Raw genomic sequence first — 19,988 nt, forward strand, 5'->3', positions numbered from 1 at the left:
TTTTTTCTTTTTGGTTCTCTGATTGAGTTATTTTCTTTCTACCCTGTCTTATAATCCACTGATCTGATCCTCACCTTCCCCTAATCTGCTGTTCAATCCTTTCAATGTTGTTTTTTCCTACTATGTCATTCTTTATAGTTTCCATTTCTTTTCTCATGCTGTTGAGCATCCATATGATCAGTATTCTGAACTCTATATCTGAAAGATTGCTTATTTCCAATTCATTGAGCTCTTCTGGAGAATTCTTTTGTTCTTTCATTTGGGACTTGTTTTTTTGTCTCCTCATTTGGCTGCCTGTTTGGATTTGTTTCTATTTATTAGACAGATATGCTAGGATTCCCAGTCTTTTGGGTGGTCTCTGGTTCAGGCCAATGTCTGTCACTGTTTGTGACTGGCCTTGAGTATCCTGTTTGAAGTTTTCCACACCCCACAGCTTATGGTTCCTTCTGCTGGGGCTGGGTGTGTTTGGACAGGACCAAGATGAGCATCAAGGTCTGCTTTTCCAGGCCCTGGGTCCAGAAGCAAATCCGGTGAAGACTCAAAGCACCCAGGGCCTGTTATTCAGTCTCTTAATGAGCCTCAGGCTGTAGAAACTCCACAGGGTGGGATGGCTGATTGTTATCAACCTCTTAAGGAGCCCTAGGCTGTAGAAACTCCACAGGGTTGGGGGAAAGGTTTTCCAGCAAGGCGGGGTAATTGCTTCCCACCCCCCCTCCTCCCGCCCCAGGCAGAAGCTGCTAGGAAGGTAAATGGCTGCTTGAGAAAGATATCCTCCGTAGTAAAGTGGAATGACTTAGCACCGGGGTCCAGATGGCTGCCCTCTGAGCTCTTTTTCCCCTGCCAGCACCCCCTGGATTCTCCTCACACAGCTCTAGTCCACTCTGCCCTCCCTCCACTGGAGCCCAAGTTGAGTGGCTGCACACAAAACTTTGTGTGTTGCCCTTTTAAGAGGGTGCCTGCCTTTCCAGCTGTCTCTCCCTGGCAGACAGAAACCCTGCTGCTTTTCACAGCCAGATATTATGTGGGAACCTTTCTCAGTTCTGGTGCTCTGGGCTGGGAAACTCAGCTTAGACTTTAGACCACAGAATTCTCAGTGGGAACCCCCCACAGCTGAGATATCCCTCCAGACCTTAAGCTGCTGCTTATGGGAGCTTGGCCAGCCCTCTCACGCCTCCACACTTCTTACCAGTCTCTATGTAGTCTCCACTTTAGGTCCTTGGTTATGAGGGTGCTCTCCAGCTAGTCTTCAGTTGCAGTTAATTATTCAGGGTGGTTTTTCTATAATTTAGTTGTAATTCCAGTTTGGTCCTGGGAGAGTGTCAGTTGGCTTCCACTCAAACCACCACCGTCTTGGAACCCAAAATGCTGGTTTCTTTTTTTCTTTTTGCTGTGTTGATTGGGTGTGATCTGATCCCTTATCTTCCAAATCACTGATTTGATCCTCTGCTTCATTTAATCTACTATTGATTACTAATATATTTCTTCATTTTTCAAAGATTTTTAAATAGATTTTTAGAGAGAGGGGAAGGGAGAGGGAAAGAGAGAGAAACATCCATGTGAGAATGAGAAATTGATTGGCTGTCTCCTGCATGCCCTCTACTGGGGATTGAGCCTGTAACCCGGGCATGTGCCCTGACCAGGAATTGAAACAGCAACCTTACAGTGCATGGGACACCGCCCAACCAACTGAGCCACACCAGCCAGGGGTATTCCTTCATTTGTTATTGTATGCTCATTTCCAACTGGTTCTTTTTTATATTTTCTTCCTTCATTTTTATGTTTCCTCTTCATTGAAGTTCTCACTGAGATCATTGAGTATCCTTACAACTAGTGTTTTGAACTCTGCATCTGGTAGATTGTCTCCATTTTGCTTAGTAGTTTTTCTGGAATTTTGTTCTGTTCTTTCACTGGGACATGATTCATTGTCTCGTTATCTTGGCTCCTTCCATGTGTTTGTTTCTATGTATTATGGAGAGCTGCTACATCCCTCACTCTTGGTAGAGTAGCCTTATGTAGTAGGTGTCCAATGGGGACCAGTGACACAGTCTCCCAATTCACCTGAGCTGCGTGCTCCGTGTGTGTCCCTTGTGTGCGTTTGTGTGCCTTTCTGTTGTAGTTAAGCTTTGATTGCTGTTGGCACATCAATGGGAGGGATTGACTCTCAGGCTGATTGGTCTTAAGGACTGGTCATGACTAGATTGGAGGAGCTATTGTGCAAGGGTAAACCTACAGATCAGAATTTTCTTTAGAAGGGCTCTGGTGCCTGCTGAGTCTCCTCTTTGAGTATATCATTTGTAGATGTGGTTGGGTGCTGCTCTGGTATAGTCTGAAGCTGAACACTGGGTGTGTTGGTTCTGGGGCTTATTAAGAAGTACAGGTCAAGGTTATTTATTCCATTGCCTGTACCCTGCCTGGGCCACCTGGTATTAGCTACAAAGTGATATGTAGATGTTTGCCACTTGTGTTGGGCTTGGAGGTGCCTGGGAAAGGTTAAGATGCAAACCGATGCTGGATGCTCCTAGTGGCAGGTATAGAGCTGCTTAGTAAGTGGGACAGGGCATGCCAGGGCCAGATGCTGCTTGTTTGGGGTTTCTGATCCTTTGAGATATTTTTAGGAATGTCCACAGCATATGCCAAGATAGGCTGTTTGTATGGAATAGTGTTAACGAGGTTGATGGTGACTCAGATATGGTGCTTGCCTGCACATGCAGTGGGAGGGCTTAACAAAGGAACAGCAGCTTGTGCCAGTACTTCCTCTGGGAGACAGCTGCCCTTTCAGCCTTTCCCTGAAGCCATATAATTCACTTCTGTCTCTGGCACCTTTTGAGATGCTGCCCCAGTGCTGGAGCACAGAGCAAGTGAGTCCATCAGTGAGTAATTCCATGCAAAGGCCCTTTAAGAGGAATGCCTGGCACTCCAGCAGTCCCCCATCTCTCTGAGCCACCATATCCACTGGTTTTCATAGTCAGAAGTTATGGGGACTTCTCTTGCCAGCACTGGAACTCTGGGCTGGAGATCCTGGTGCAAGGCTGGAACTCTTCACTCCTTGGGGGGGGGGGGAGGGAGCTCACAGCTGAGATATCTCTCCCAATCTTTAACAGCTGCATGTGGGTGTGGGACCAGCCCATTCCATGTCTCTACCCCTCCTACTAGCCTCAGTGTGGCTTCTTCTGTATATCCTTAGCTATAGGACTTTTGTTCAGCTAGAGTTCAGGCAGGTGTCAATGATGGTTGCTCTGTAGTTTAGTTGTAATTTTGATGTGGTTGTGGGAGGACGGGAGCCAAAACTACAGAGCTTTAACTAAGTAAATTAATATGACTAGGTGAGTGGTAAAGCAGCACCTAGAACCCAGATCTTACAGCCCTTGTCTGGGTCAGTGTTCTTTTCACTTGCTAGGTTGCCATTGTGTATATAAAGACCACCTACTATTTCTCAATTAGACCATAAATCTCAACTTCTCATTCCAGAAATATGGAAGATAACCTGATAACCTTCAGATTACAGACATCTTAAAATGCTAAATAAAATATACAAAAAGTATTTTTAAATGCATAGCTAAACTTTCAAGAAAGAGAAATTCCCAGGGGCCAAAGATAAAGAGGTTACTGACACTCCAGCTCCCGTGGGGTAGGGGGATATCACTGGTCTTGATAACCTAGGGCATGGCTTTACATATCTACTGGTCTCCCCAACCTGCTCAGAAGGCAGCCAGAAACTGGAAAGCAAGCACCATAGGCAGACAGAGAACTCCAAGAGAAGCCCTCTAGTTAACCTCAAAGAGCCAGAAAGGGAACTCACACTGCTCAAAGAGAGTGGGGAAATCCCTCAGTTCTTTTCCTTTCTGTTTTCTCTCATGCCACAGCCCCCACACAAGCCCCAATGGGAATCTACAGGAGCCAGAATTCTGAGGTAAGGAAAACTTACTCTTCGTTTGAAGGAGCCCCCAAGAAGATGGACAAACCCCCATTGCTTTATTTCCTCTCTCTGCCCTCATGCCACTTTGCCCAAATTTTGGCACAGTCACAAAAGTGGCTGGTATTGTAGGGTAGCTAGAGCCCCAGCTTTCTGGCCAAACAACTGGATAAAGGGAGCCCCAGGGAGCTAAAACCAGGCAAGTCACAAAGAGGGAGGAGCTTGGGAAAGCAAAAACTCAAATGAGCAACAGCTCTGAATTCAGAACTGACATTGAAATCACAGCGTACGCACAGAAGGCTGGTCAGAGCCTGCAGCCTGAAGTTAAACAGGTCAGTTGCCTTCTAAAGCAAAACTGTCAACATTCTCCATAAGCATTTAAATGAGACCCCGAGTCACATAATATTTATAAAGATACAATAAAAAATCACTCTGGCCCTGGCTGGTTTTGCTTAGTGGTTAGAGCGTCAGACCCTGGACCCAAGGGTTGGGGATTTGATTCCCAGTCAAGGGCATGCACCTTTGTTTCAAGTTTGATCCCTAGCCCCAGTTGGGGCAAGAGCAGGAGGCAACCAATCAATGTGTCTCTACCACATTGATCTCTCTCTTTCTCTTCCTCTTCCCTCCCTTCCACTCTCTCTAAAAAAATTAATGGAAAAAATATCCTCAGGTGAGGATTAAAAAAAAAAAAATCACTCTGTATGTGAAGAGTCAGGAAAATCTTGACTCACATGGGAAAAGACAATTGATATGTCAGTTAAGAGGAAACAGATGTTGGAATTATCTGATATAAACCTTAAAGCAGTTATAATACAAAATACTCCAAAAAGCAACAGTGAATACCTTTGTAATAAATACAGAAATAAAAAGTCTCAGCAAAGAGAAGATATAAAGAAAAACAATGGGAAAATTTTAAACAGAAATACAAATTTCGTAGACTAAGTAGCAAAACAGCGATGCCAGAGGAAAAACTCAGTGAAATTGAAGACAGATCAATAAGAATGATCCAACCTGAACAATAAAGGAAAAAAGACTGAAAATGAACTGAATCTTGGGACCCATGGGACAAGAGCAAAAGGTTGAACATTTCTGTCATCACATTCCTAAAAGGAGAGGGAGAATGTGCTGAAAAGTTTTTGAAGAAATAATGGCTAGCCCGGCCGGGCATGGCTCAGCGGTTGAGCATCGACCTAGGATCCAGGCGATTGGGGTTCGATTCCCAGTCAGGGCACATGCCCGGGTTGCGGGCTGCAGCTGATCAATGACTCTCTCATCGTTGATGTTTCTAGCTCTCTCTCTCCCTCTCCTTTCCTCTCTCTGAAATCAATAAAGATATATTTTTTTAAAAAAAAGAAAGAACAGCTAAAAACTTTCAAAGTATGGTAAAAGACATAAATATAGAGATTTCAAGAAACTCAGTGAACCCCAAACAAACCAAACCTAAAGAAATTCATGCCAACACATCCTAAACAGCTGAAAACTAAAGATAAACGTGAGACAAAATAAAACATTTTCAGCAGAGACTGAAAACATTTGGCATTAACAGACCCTCACTGAAGAAGCCACAAAGAAAGAAAGAAAAAAATTTAATCTAGAAGGAAGGCGAGAGCTATGAGAAGGAAAGGTAAACAAAGAAATTTATAAACAACATATGGGTAAACCTAAATAAGTACTGACTGTATAAAATAACAGCAATGGTGATAATGATGTTAAAGACCATATTGAGGGATTTTAAAAGAATGTGAAACTAAAATACTAGACAATATTAATATATAAAATAGGAGGGTGTAATCAGGTTAAAGCATCCTAAGGTTCTTATATTATTTGAACGAAAGGTAAAGATTATCTTTAGGCTTTGTTAAGTCAAATATACTTGTTAGATTTTAAAAGTCACTGAAAAATATATGAATCAAATATTGACGCTGCCATCATGGAGTGAGTGTCCAGGCTCATAGCGATGATGAGACTGATACAAAAACAATTCAAATCCAAGGTTCAAAAACTAAAAAGTTATAGATGCCAGAACAGGAGTACTGCAAGCATGGATCTCTGATGTCAAGTCCCTTCAGCTCAAAAATTCTATGATCTGTAAGGAGGATGAGGCATAGAGTGGGTTGGGATTGGCCTGGGAAGTTCAGATTTCTGAGTTTTTCAGTTCTTGTGACAAGGCTCCTAGCATTCTAGGGCCCTGTGTTGTTTGGACAGAGAGTAGAAGTCATGAGTTCTCTCCCCACTCTTCAAGTCTACAGAAGATCCTTGGAGTGAAAACCAATTTCACATCAGTATGTCACTTTTTTTTCCTTCAGTGGCTTCTTCAGGGAATTTGCGGTAAGAGAGCAAGCGGATGAGTGTGTGCTACATCTGTATGTAATAGTGAATGAATTTTGGACCTGATCTAATGCACTGCTTCAAGTAGTCAAGTCTCCTTTTCTCTGCCCCTCAGTGATTTCAGCCTTCCACCACAGTCCCATATCCCTGGCTCCAGTACCCTTAACTCAGCTTCCAGGGTTCATATTCAGCCCCAGCCCATACTGTTCCCAACTGATCCTAGGGACTGAGGCCCATACATCATTGATGAGTGGACGCAGTTGCCTGGAGATGCTGCAGAAGACCACCTTGATGTCCTCTCCCTGACCATGGTAGATGATGTTCCGTAGAGCCTTCACTGCCTGAACTGTCACTCGCACCTCACTCTTCAGGAAGTCTCGCAAGAGTGGGACCAGGCTCTTCAGAGACTCTGACTATTTGGAAGAAGGCAGAGATCACTTACCACCTGGGGATCAATCAACATTTTAGGGACAGGGTTTTGAGAAAACAGATGGTACCTAAAAGAAACAGCCATAGGGAATCTAGGGGCTGGATGTGCCAAGGAAGTAGAAGACTGGTGCTCAGGGTGTTTAGGAAGCCAGACAGCCAGGCTATGTAAGTCTACAAACTGGATGTTGTACTGCCCTAGGATGAGGAGTTGGGGAGTATACTAAGCCCCAGGTAATTAAGAGGCCCAAGGGAGGTCAATTAAGTGGTTCGGAGACTAATACTTGATTCCATTGGCTCCCTACCCTTACTTGTCTTGGGTGTAGTGCCAGGTTACTGACTCCACGGAGCCCAACTTCCTTCATGATGAGGTTGGGCTCCTTGATCCACTTGATTAGATTGCCCAAAAAGTCTTGCCCCAGAGTCTCAGCTATTGATCGGTGCCAGAGGAGCTGTGGGTGCAAGGAGACTACAGCTATGGATGGAGAAAAAGTCATGGGTACCCCATTCCCCCCTCAGCCCTCTCTCAGGCCCCATACTCAGGTAAGGACTCTGACCAGTTGAGAGTAGTGGTAGATCTGTACACATGGGGTAGAAACTAAGGCAATGGAGGACAATGCTGGTAAAGTTTGCATTTGGGGCCAGATTCTGGGATCCAAAAATCATTCTGGGAGGACTAGAGCTGCTGATACCCTCCCCAGGGTTTCCCAGGCTCATGGCATGACAGGGAAGCAAACTCCCCTTTAGATGGCACAATTCTATTCTTTCCACTTTCTGGGGCAAGTTTTTTAACACTTCTGTTAAATGTTCCTCAGCTACAGGAAACGAATGGCTAGGGCTATGGTCCTCTCCCAGGCTTTCACCTGTGCATAGAAAGTCCTGGCCAGGATCTTCTGATGGTTATCTAAGCTGTTGAGAAGGTTCTTGGCAAGGTTCAGAATTCGGTGCAGCATGGCTGGTTCACAGTTCTTCACAATGCCGCTGGAGTGGGGCAGAGGAAGCCAAGAGTTGCTGGGTCAAGGGGTGGGCAGTGTGGTGGGGGAGGTGGCAAGGGAACAGAGTGCACAGAACAGGGAAAACACGAAGACTGAGGTCTGGGAAATGAGGAAGGGAGGAAGGTTAAAGGCTGCTGTATTTGAGTGCTGGGCCATAGAAAATAGGGATTAGGGGTTAGAGTGGTATTGGGCATGCTGGGGAAATGGTCCCACCTTGTCAGTTCTATGATCCCTATGTAGTAAACTTTGGGGCAGGACAGAAGATTCCAGCACTTATGCTGATCTGCATAGACCACCACACCATCATATGCAGCTGCCAACAACACCAGCTTCACCACCTCCAGGGCACAACTGAAGGCCAGTCGTCACAGGGTTTGTGAAAAGAAGGGGACAGAAGGTGGACAAGGTGTTATGCCCTAGTTTGCATCTTTATTTCAGCAAGCCAGGAGACAGCTCCCTAATCTGGTCGCTAGCTGGGTTCTGCTTTCCAGCTGATGCAAACCCGTGGCTCTATAAAACCCATATCCTTTGCTTGTCTGCTCACCCCTTCGACCTTGGTGCTCATCCAACCACAGTCTTATAAAAGAGATACAGAGATATTCTAGTGCCATTGTTTTTAAATTTTGCTCTCCAGAGTGTAGAAGGGCTAGGATATCTCTTCACCTCCATACCCACCTAATCAGAATGTCTCTGGTTACTGGTTTTATTTATTTTTTTAATGGAAGATTTCACTTGAACACCCTGAGGTTTTTAAGAGAAGGTATGACAGCCACTTATTTAGGAGTTGAATCCCCATTTTACTGCAGAAAACTGCAGTAGTGACTTGCAGGTGATGGCACAGCTAATAACAAGGCTAAGCCAGAGGTTACCCGGATTCGATGGCCACAGCTACGTGAAGAGAATGACACAGGTGTAGCCCTGCCCTGTCATTTACCATCTAATTGAATCTTTTCATGTGCAGAGTCATGAACAGAGACGTGAACCGCTGAGTGAATCAGAAGAGTGCATGCAAGAAAAAGAGTAACGAGAAACTTGAACATATGTGAGAACCTTCCAGCACGTGGTGCTGCAGCACCCACACTGATATTCTAGCTCTACTCTGCTGCTGTTCTCTTCCTCAGCATCCCTAAGGGTTCGGCATCTAGTTGTCCAGGACCCTCTGGAATTGAATAGTCTCATTCCTCCATCACACTGGGGTTAGGCTTACCTAGTAGGGTCAAAGGTCTTGCTCTTGCCGCCTGGACCCCCATCCTTCCTGTAGACCACCATCTTCTGGGGAGCATTTTGCTCAATCACCCAGTAGAGATGACACAGCACAGCCAGCAACACCCGGGGGTAGAGTTCCTGGATGGCGACCCGGCACTGGGACCCAGAGAGCATCTCACACAAGGCACACACTGCCTGGGGAGGACACATGGAAAGGAGGAAGCAGAATTGACTAGACCTGGTAAAGGCATAAAATGGTCCCACAATCCCACACACTGAGTCCAGCCCTGCCCCTCTCTGTCACTGCCCAAAGGGCAGAGTTCACTCTGGCTCAGGTTTCTAAGAAGCACCCAAAGACTGAAAGTCCACAGCTCATCTCTGGGGGAATGAGGGGCCATACACATGCAATCCGCTCTCCCTATATCCTCCAACATTAAAAACAAAACGGGAGCCAAATCTAAAGTTTCAGCAGAAAATAATGTGGGGCATACTTTGTCCACCCCAATTTCAGGCAACCAAACTTCATCCTTGGCGTCCCCCAACCCCATGCCACTCGCCAGGCCTCAGAAAAATGAGAACCAACCCCCAAACCAGGAGACAGAAAAAGCTGATTAACTCTGAACATCAGTTTTCTTGTCCATGAAATGGGATTGATCCCTGTCCTTTCTACATCATGCAGTTCTTGGATGTACAAGGTTAAAGTGCTAAGTGTATGTGCAGTAATAGTGAGTCCAGTGTTGACCCTCTCCTCTTTGCTGCTCCCTAACACCTGCTCCCACCCTACAGGTGCCCTTTAATCTTCAGCTCAGCGCCCAAGTCCCAGACAGTGAGCGAGTCCTTGGCCCCGCCCCTTTCTCTTGCTGACCGCCACAGGTGGCAGGGCCATCTCTGTCGTTCCCTCTGTGGAGGGGTTTTCCAGGATGCCTATGAGCAGCTGTAGGACGTTGATTGTGGTCTCTCGCCGGATGCCAAACGCCTTCCACAGGGCCAGAATGGTTCTGCAGGACCCAAGGACAGCTATGTCATGGGCTCTGGTGACCATGTTCCTAGGACCAGTCTGGTCTTGAGCCTATGAAGGGAGAGTTCTCGGGTTCTAGTGGGAGTCAGGCCCAAGAGGACTTGGCCAGAGAACATGGAATTTGATTGGCATCAAGGAGAAAGCATCCTTGTGCAGTGATTTTTATCATTGGCTTGGGTTGGAGCAGAGGAAGGTTTACTTGGATGGAGAGTGTACTCCTGGGCCTTGGGAGAAGTACCTATCCCAAGGGAGGGACTTGTTGAGCAGCAGGTGCACAACACTGTGGGTGTTGTTGCCTGCCAGCAAGCACATGGCCCAGAGGGTCTCCTCCTTTGTGTTGGGCTCCAGCTGCAGTTTGAGCCTTTCCATGGTGCCCTCCACAATTTCCTCAACCTGCAAGGCAGAGCAGGAAGAAACTCAGTTATCCTTTCTTTACTTCCTTTCTTCCTCCTCCCTCTCTACTAAGTCCTCAAACTCAAGGGGCCTAGTTGCAATCCTGTTAGTGACTCTCTTCTCAAGACAGAGTTCTGGGTGCCAGAGGCCAGACCAGCAGGACCCACAAAAGGAATTCCAGAAGCTCGTGCCAAAGTCCACAATAGCAAATGCCTGCCCATAGCTCCAAAATCCAGAAAGGTCTGAGGTTGCTCAGGAGACACAATACCCTCCAGAAGGAAGGCAGATACCCCGGAGGCACTGCAGGGCTTTTCCTCCCAGCTAAGATCAACTTCCCCCCATGAAACTGCAGGGACAGTGGCACTGGATGTGGAAGGACCATAGGGCTCTCATCTGGTCCTTAGATCTCTGATCTATGGACCTCTGGGAAGCCCATTTCATTGTCATACCTCAAGGACACTCTCTTGGTATCCTTCCATTTCTGGTACCTAGGCCAGGCCAGTCACATAAATGAGTGGCGACAACTGGGGATTCAGAGGTAGGAGATTGTGGAGAGCCCATGCCACATATAAAGGGGATGGTGGCCACTCAGAGAGTTGCCCTATGTGACCTCACTTTAAAGATTTTTTTCAGTGAAGTGGGAAAAAGATTTTAAAATGCTAGACCTTCCCATTTTTACATGTTTGCCTAAAAGGAAGTTTATGCAAAAGTCAGAGTCATTCTGTGAGTTTCCTTATTTGCAATCCCCAGCCTTACCCCTTCACAGAGGTCTGAGCCCCTGACACTCCAGGGAATCACGGTGAATCCCCCAACAATACCTACATTCCTGCACATGGCTGTCATTAACTGAGGAATTGGCCGCCCAGATAGGAGGCACTGAAGTTACAAGTTCAGGATTGCAAATGTCAGAGCTAAGTGGGACCACAGGGGAAATCTAGTGCAAGCCTACATTTTAGAAGTGAATGAATTAAAGCCAGTTGAGGAGAGGGACTTGGCCAAGGGCCTTCAGCTGGTTAGTAACAGCCAGGAGAAGAGCCAGGGCTCCTGAGATTCAGGGCAGAGCTCCCATCACAGCACCACACTACCTTTATCATGTCTGTGCCCCGCTTTTTCATGACAGCACTCATCAACTGGGCTGCAGCCAGAGACACTTTGGCCCTGCTGCCAGTGAGTTCCTCCATGGCCGTCAGCACCAGGCTGGTGAGCTGGGACTTAGTGAAGTACTCTGCGAAGGCCTGCAACAGGGTGAGGTCAGACTGGTGGCATCAGGCTAGAGGCAGGGGACCCACCCCTGGCTGAGACAGCCAGTGCCATTCCTCCTGGTTAGCGGGGGGCTTCTCTTGGAAGCATTATGTGCTTTTGTCCCAGGCTTGTGCTGTCTGCCTACCTCCTAGAAGATTCTTTCACTGGGGACAGAGTCCTTGGGGATGGAAGGGAGAAAACACTGACTTCAGGTGCGATGTGGGGCTCAGTGAGTGCAAAGGCAGAGCGCCGGGAGAGGAGGGCTGGGGCTAAGGTCCTCAGTGACATCTCTTTGAGGCAGGGGTTGAGTCTACACATTGCTTACAAAGCATCATTAGCATAAGTAAATGCTTCTGGGGGGACGGGAAAAAAGAAGGATTAGGACCTATGATACTAAAGAGGGAACAAATGGTAGCATGTGGTAGGAAAATTTCCCCCAAAGGAAAAGGCCACATCTAGTAATGGAATGGAAAGGGAGATGGGATAAGAGTTCCACTCATGAGTCTATAATATCATGTAAATGAGAGGCCCAGGCTTTCCCCACTTTGTCTCTGGTCCTGCCCCCTCACCTCAGCAATCTCGAAGGTGTTGTTGTAGAACAAGTTGGCACTATAAACTTCATTCTTGCCCTCTTCTTCCCACAAGCCCTCTATTTTCCTCTTCATCTCTGAAAAAAAGGCACCACCCCTCAGACACTCAGATGACATCTTAGACATACCCCTTTCCCACCTTCTAGATCAAAACTCCTACTGAGCTAAGTCAGCTTAGGGCTACATATAGCCTGTGGGGCTGGAAGTAGAGGGGTGGGCATTAAGATAAGGAATGGTGGGAGCTGAGGAACCCCAATCTTGCCTGCCTCAGAGCAGAGATAGAACTGGGTAAAAGCATGGTGCTCAGCCAGAGGAAGAGAAACTAATTCAAAAGAACTATTTCCTGTGTAAGTATTTTGTCCCAAGAGATTATCTGTAGATGTTGGGGGCAGGCTCCTCAATGGAAATGAGGTACTAAGTAACTTCTTGGCTGTCACTTCTTGGCTGGGACAGAGTGTGTGAGGATGGCCAGGCCTGAGCGGGAGGTTGGAGGGGGAATGGTAAGAGAAGGTTCCCCATACTCTTTTTCTGCAAGAGGATACAGTAGAGGTTGTAGACAGCCTGGGAAGACAGGAAGCAGATGTTGTCCACTGGGTCCTGGCAGCGCATGGCCAGCAGCTTTACCAAGCGCCCCAGCCGGGTGAACTCAATTTCCATCTGGGGAAGAAAGCTGAAAGTCACAACTTATCCCAGCCATTCCCTTAGGCTCAGTTACCACAGAAAAAGAACTCAGAGGAGGGAATGCATATCCCAGAAACCCGAAAGGTGAGAGTAGGTGTGGTTAATGGGAATGGACTAGGTAGGCGAATTGTGGCCCTAAGGGCATAAGGGATCATAGTTTTGGAATGACCTTGCTTTATCCCTATTCTTTGCCTCTTGACCCCTCTCATCTGTCAGGCCAGTTCAAATGCTTCCCTCTCTATGAAGCCTTCCCTGCCCCTCACTTGTAATTGTTTGTTTTGATCTTTCATTCCCACTACATTTGGCTCATTCATTATCCCCGTCTATTTAAGTTTGTTCCATGGATGCCTCCCTCCCCAGGGCACTGTAAGATTCATGAAGGCAGGAAACTGCCCTGGTCATCTGCGTATTCGCTATAGCACTTAGCGCAGCGCCTGGCACAAGATGAGCACTTAGTAACTGCTTGTTCAGACACATAGCATCAAACTAAACCGAGTGGAATGAAATACAGTTGGTGGGTGGAGAAAAAGACTGACAGAAGACGTGAGAAGGGAGAAAGGAGAGGACGCGACGAGATGCACAAGAGGAAACAGGATGGGCCCCGGAGAAGGAGGCCGAGGATGGTGACTTAGGCTAGGAAATGTATGTGATGAAGGTTGGGATAAGGGCAACCAGATGGGGTATGAGGACTCAGATCCCAGGGCAGGCTTCCACTCACTTTGAAGTCGTCCAATTTTGCAGTAAAGCCAAGAATACGGGCAGCACACCACATGGCCCGCTCCCGCTCACTGTCCTTCTGCGAATTGAGCCACGTGTCCATAAGCTGGAGGGAGGAAAGAAAAAAAAAAGAGGTCCATTCAGCTGCACCCCAGAAGACAGAACGGTATTCCTGAACCTGGCCTCTGCAAAGTGTCATGGCAAGACTTCTGACAGCAGAACCTCTTTTGCCAGGAGGCAAGTTATATGTGGGTCTGGCACCAGAGGCCTTCATTCCTCTAGCTCCAAATTTCCCCCTCATCTAAGTGCTAGAAAGCTCCTCAATTCCTACCTCCTTCTTTCAGGTTAAATCAGCGGCTCTCAAAATATATTGACTCTGATTCACTTCAGTGGGTCACTCCAGTGTTCCCCCATCCACCTCTTCCCATTCTTCGGTAGAAAGGGAACTTGGTGATAACAGAGAAGAATCACTGTATTCACAGATTCCGGGGTAAAGTGTGTGTAAATATGCTTGAGAAGTATAATTATGAATGATTTCACTTGAAACACAATGCATAAGTGTCTCACCTTTGGTAAATTATGGGCCCAAAATACCACTGATCCAGAGATGCACTACTACTTGTCAACCTATAGCCATCAGTCTAATGATGATGCAACTACACAATCAGAAATTTATAATTGAAAAAGAAGAGCAGCAAGTGAAAAATCCACAACCAACTCAAGAGAACACTGATGCTGCACTGATCAGAAAAAAAGACTTCCTGAAGATATGAGGAATTTTAGTGGGAGTTTTAGCTGGACTATGATGAAATACCCCAGTGCCAAGACTATGGTCTCTAAATATCATTTTTCACTACAAGGAATCAGAGCTCCTTGGAGGCACAGTGATACCAAGACTGAGACAGGAAGTAGACAAGATATCACACTGGAGAGCAAGGAAGTTATTGAAGACTATTGGAGTGATGTTAGAAGGATTCAGGAGTCAACTTGAAGAATCTGCCATTGATCAAAGATCGGATAACTTAGGCATCAATAAGAATAATGATTGAAATTAATTAAAACACATGAAACATTTAAAATTTCATTTTAAATTCAAATGATACTAGAAAAAGAACTGTCACTTTTGATTTTGGAGAATACTGGGAAATAATTCCTTACTTTGAACACTGATAAAGGGAAAGGATCCAGCATTTACCTTGTGTTTTCTATATGAGCTATACCTCAAAGGTAACCAAATAGTCTATAAAGGTAACTTCTCTTTATAGAAGAATTCCAGCTAAAAATGAATGATAGAATTACAATGTCATATTTTTGCAAAAAGAAATAGAGGTATATTCACTCAATGGACTACTATATAGCAATAAAAAAGAATGATCCAGTGCTACATGTAACAACACAGATGAAGCTCAAAGATATAATGTTGAAGTGAAGTAATACAGACACAAAAAAGTACATTCTATACAATTCCATTTATGTGATGTTTAAGAACAAGCCAAACTAATCTAAGGTGAAAGAATTCAGGACAGCAGTTATTGGCAAGGGTTATTCACTGGGAGAGGGCACATAGGGAACCTTTTGGGATATTGGAAATGTTCAATATCCTGACCTGACTGGTATTTACAGAGACATAGACATATACATATGTAAAAATGTATCTAAATACACTTAAGATTTATACACTTTATTGTAGCTAGTCATAGTTCAATAACAACGTTTTGAATGAATTTTCAACCACTAATGAATTAATGAATCTAAGTAATGATCGTCAAAAGCTGTGAACACCACAAATAGACAACCAGAAATCATGTACCTCTGGTGGAAGAAGACAAGACTACTTGTGAAGTAATCTTGTCAAAAATTGATCAGATCCTGCCCTGTCTAGGTGGCTCAGTCAGTTGGAGCATCATCCTGTGCACCAAAAGGTGGTGGGTTCGATTCCCGCCCCAAAAGAGCACATACCTAGTTTGCAGGGACATACCCAGTCAGGGAACATACAGGAGGCAAATGATCAATGTTTGTCTCTTGCATCAATGTTTCTCTCTCTCTCCCTTCCTCTGTCTCTAAAATCAATTTAAAAAAAACACATATCCTCAGGTGAGGATTGAAAAAACTTGATCAGGTTCATGATCAAGCACCTAGATCTAACAATTAATTTATAAGAAAGATTTGGACAGAGGAACTTGTTAAGTGACCCCAAAAGGTGATAATTAGCACAACCTAGAATATGGAAATTTTACAACACAAATGATATGGTTTCTTCAACAAATAAATTCCAAGGAAAAAAATGATAGAAGGGAAATCTAAAGATTAAGAGAGTTAAGAGACAAACCAACCAATTGGAATGTCTGAATATTTAATGCTATTAAGAAATAAAACTAATGATAAGTGTTAAAGGTAATAAGATTATACAGTTTTTAAAAAAGAATCCTTATCTTTTTTTTTTTAAATATATCTTTATTGATTTCAGAGAGAGGAAAGAAGAGGGAGAGAGATAGAAACATCAATGATGAGAGAGTCACTGATCGAGCCCACAACCTGGGCATGTGCCCTGACCAGGAATCAAACCCTGATCGCCTGGATCCTAGGTCGATGCTCAACCGCTGAGCCACGCCTGGCCGGGCAAGAATCCTTATCTTTTAAAGAAATATACTAAAATATTTACAGATAAAATGGTATGAAATTTGTTTCAAAATAATCTAGAGGTGAGGAGGTATAGATAAAATAAGATTAGTTATGTTTTGGGGGGTTGTTAATCCTCACCCGAGGATTTTATTTTTAATATTTTTTTTTATTGATTTCAGAGAAAGGAAGGGGGAGAAAGAGAGACAGAAACATCAATGATGAGAGAGAATCATTGATCAGCTGCCTCCTGCACACCCCCTACCAGGGATCAAGCCCAAAACCTGGGCATGAGCCCCCACCAGGAATCAAACCATGATCTCCTGGATCATAGATCAATGCTCAACCACCAAGCCACGCCAGCCGGGCCCAGGGATATTTTTTCCAATGATTTTTTAGAGAAAGTGGAAGGGGGTGGGGGGGAGAGACAGAGAGAGAAACATCGATTGGTTGCCTCCCACTTGTGCCCCAACTGCGGTTGGGGATCGAGCCTACAACCCAGGTATGTGCCCTTGACTGAAATCGAACCTGTGGCCTTTCAGTTTGTGGGCTGATGCTCTAACCACTGACCCAAACCAGCCAGAGCAGACTGGTTATGTTTGGTCATTGAAGCTGGGTAACGGTACAAGGGGGCTCATTATACTATTCTCTCTACTTTTGAAGATGCTTGAGATTTTCTATAAAAAATTAAAAAGAAAAGAATGGAAAGAATAAAAGTAAGGGTTCTGGTTCTGGGTAAGAAGAAATAAGCACCCTCCATCATACCTCTCCCAATTAATGCAGCTATAAAATCTGAACAGCCTGGCCAGACATAGCTCAGCAGTTGAGCATCAACCTAAGAACCAGGAGATCGTGGTTCGATTCCCAGTCAGGGCACATGACCGGGTTGCGGGCTCGATCCCCATTTGGGGGTGTGGAAGAGGCAGCCGATCAATGACGACTCTCTCGTCACTGATGTTTCTATCTTTCTCTCTCCCTCTCCCTTCCTCTCTCTGAAATCAATAAAGATATATATATTTTTAAAAATCTGAACAGAATGCATGGAGCAGCTATTTGAGGACTCAAAAATGTAATAGTAGCAGGTGGATTAGGGGAGAAGATCAGCATGCAAAGTAACACTGAATCAGTGGTGAGTTTACCATTGTTTTCCTCGGGCATCTTTTGGCTTGAACTCAATACAGTCTAAAACCTGGTGCAAACAGAGAAAGCTCCAGGAAAAGTGCTCTAATTATAGCTCAAGGAGTGGGAAAGGGAACTGCTAACGCTCAGAGAGAGCGGGGGAATGCCTCCCATACGTGCCCTGACCAGGGCTGGGGATTGAACCTGCAACTGAGGTACATGCCCTTGGCCTGGAATCAAACCCTCAGCCCTTTGGTCCATGGTTGACGCTCTAACCACTAAGCCAATCCAGCCAAGGTGACTTAGCTTTTTTTTTAAGATTTTTTTTTTTTTTAGAGAGAGAGGAAGAAAGAGAGAGAAACATTTACGAGAGAAAGAGAATGAAACATCGATCAGCTGCCTCCTGCACAGCTCCTACTGGGGATCAAGCCAGCATCCAGGGCATATGCCCTGACCAGGAATTGAACGGGCAATCTTACGGTGCATGGGACAATGCCCAACCAACTGAGCCACACTGGCCAGGGCACAATAGACTTTAAAATAAAGGCTATACCAAGAAACAAAGAAAACCCCAGCAATTTCACTTCCAGGTATTTACCCAAAGAAACCCAAAACACTAAATGGAAAAGATATATGCATCCATATGTTCAGTGTAGCATATTTACAATAGCCAAGATATAGAAGCAACCTAAATGTCCATCAATACATGAATGGATAAAGCAGAAGTGGTACATATATACAACAGAATATGACTCAGCCATAAAAAAATGAAATCTTGTCATCTGCAACAACATGGATAGACCTAAAGGGTATTGTGCTGAGTGAAATAAGTCAGTCAGAAAAAGACAAATGCCATCTGATTTCACTTGTATGTGGAATCTAAAAAAATAAACAAACAGCCTGGTTGGGCATGGCTCAGCGGTTGAGCATCAACCTAGGATCCAGGTGATTGGGGTTTGATTCCCGGTCAGGGCACATGCCTGGATTATGGGCTCAATCCCCAGTCAGGGGCGTGCAGGAGACAGCTGATCAATGACTCTCTCATCATTGATGTTTCCGTCTCTTTCTCCCTCTCCTTTCCTCTCTCTGAAATCAATAAAGATATATTTAAAAAATAATAATAAAAAAATAAAAGATAAATAAAATAAACAAACAAGCAGAACAGAAACAGATTCATAAATACAGAGAACATTTTGACAGTTGCCAGATGGGAGGGGTGTGGGAATATGGGTGGAAAAGGTGAAGAAATTAAGCAGTACAAATTGGTAGTTACAGAATAATCATTGAGATGTAAAGTACAGCATAGGGAATATAGTCAATAATATTATAATAACTATGTATGATGTCAGATGAGTACTAGGTTTATTGGGGTGATCACTTCATAAGATGTCTAGTCACTGCGTTGTACACTTGAAATGAATATAATATTGTATGTCAACTGTAATTGAAAAATAAATAAATAAAAATTTTAAAAGAAGGCTAATTGGGCATTGTGGCCTGAATGGAATTAGGTCAGTTCTGAACTGAATTAGGTCAATTGCCTGCTAAAATGAACATATCAACATAATCTGTAGTATTTCAATAAAACCAAGAAAGTCATAATATATTATTCATAATGTCCAGATGTAATACAAAATTACTCCACATGTGAAGAACAGGAAAATCTCAAATCATATGGGAAAACACAATCAACAGGTTCTAATACTGAGATGACACAGATGTTAGAATTATCTGATACAGATTGTAAGGCAGCTATTATACAAAGCCCCCTCCCCCCTACCAAAAAGTATTCATGAACACACTTGAAATCAATGCAAAAAAAAAAAAAAAAATCCAGAAAGTCTCTGCAAAGTAATAGAAGATATAAAGAAAAAATAAATGCAAATTATGGAATTGAAAAATACAATAACTGAAATTAAAAATTCATTGGGTAAGCTCAGTAGAAAAAATGTCAGAAGAAAGAGTCAGTGAACTTGAAGAGAGACCAATAAAATTTATCCAATCTGAATAACAGAAAATAAAAAAAATTGAGAACAAACAGAACCTCAAGGACCTGTGGGACAATACTAAAATGTTCAATATTCACATCATTGGCATCCCACAAGGAAATCAGAAAGTGAAATACTAAAAAAATTTTGAATAGGTGCTAGTTAAAATTTCCCCAATTTGCTAAAAGACATAACTTTGAGATTCAAGAAACTTAGTGAATTCCAAACAGATAAATGCTAAGAAATCCACACGCAGACACATCATACTGAAAATTCTGTAAACTAAAAACAGAGGACAAAAATCTTGAAAGAAACCAGAGAAAAGGAAGTATTACCTATAAGAAAACAATGATTTGGATATCTGTGTATTTCTCATCAGAAAGAAATAAGTGGAATAATATTTTAAATGGGCTGAAATTAAAATATAACCCAGAATTTGTGTCCAGTGGAGGGGAGGATGATCTTCAGGAATAAAGGTGAAATAAAGGTACTATTAGGTGAAGGAAAACTAAGAGAATTCATTGCCAGCAGACCTGTTATACAAAAACTGTTACAGGAAGAGAAAGTATAACAAAAGGAAACTTGGAACATAAGAATCGAACAGAAATGGTAAATATCTCAGTAAATATAACAGACTTTTCTTTTATTGAGATCTGGAAAATATGTTGGATGGCTTAAAGCAAATATAGAATTGTCTAATGCGGTTTTTAATACATGTAAATATAATATGTAAGACAACTATGTCATAAAGAA

General features: G+C 44.0%; 1 protein-coding gene across 1 annotated transcript in view; it reads right to left on the bottom strand.

Annotated features, from left to right (window-relative positions):
- LOC308552499 (maestro heat-like repeat-containing protein family member 1) overlaps positions 1-19,988 on the bottom strand; it is a gene marked incomplete at its 5' end in the record, with an annotated part of 81,961 nt that overhangs the window by 21,203 nt on the left and 40,770 nt on the right. The window contains 11 exons of the mRNA XM_081127756.1: positions 6,481-6,654; positions 6,979-7,119; positions 7,531-7,648; positions 7,876-8,013; positions 8,870-9,063; positions 9,734-9,866; positions 10,125-10,279; positions 11,365-11,514; positions 12,091-12,188; positions 12,633-12,768; positions 13,511-13,615. Of these exons, the coding sequence (XP_080983882.1) occupies positions 6,481-6,654; positions 6,979-7,119; positions 7,531-7,648; positions 7,876-8,013; positions 8,870-9,063; positions 9,734-9,866; positions 10,125-10,279; positions 11,365-11,514; positions 12,091-12,188; positions 12,633-12,768; positions 13,511-13,615 (1,542 nt within the window). The remainder of the gene's footprint in view (positions 1-6,480; positions 6,655-6,978; positions 7,120-7,530; positions 7,649-7,875; positions 8,014-8,869; positions 9,064-9,733; positions 9,867-10,124; positions 10,280-11,364; positions 11,515-12,090; positions 12,189-12,632; positions 12,769-13,510; positions 13,616-19,988) is intronic.

This window comes from Miniopterus schreibersii (genome assembly GCF_964146895.1).
Source record: "Miniopterus schreibersii genome assembly, chromosome: 2".
Lineage (NCBI taxonomy): Eukaryota > Metazoa > Chordata > Mammalia > Chiroptera > Miniopteridae > Miniopterus > Miniopterus schreibersii.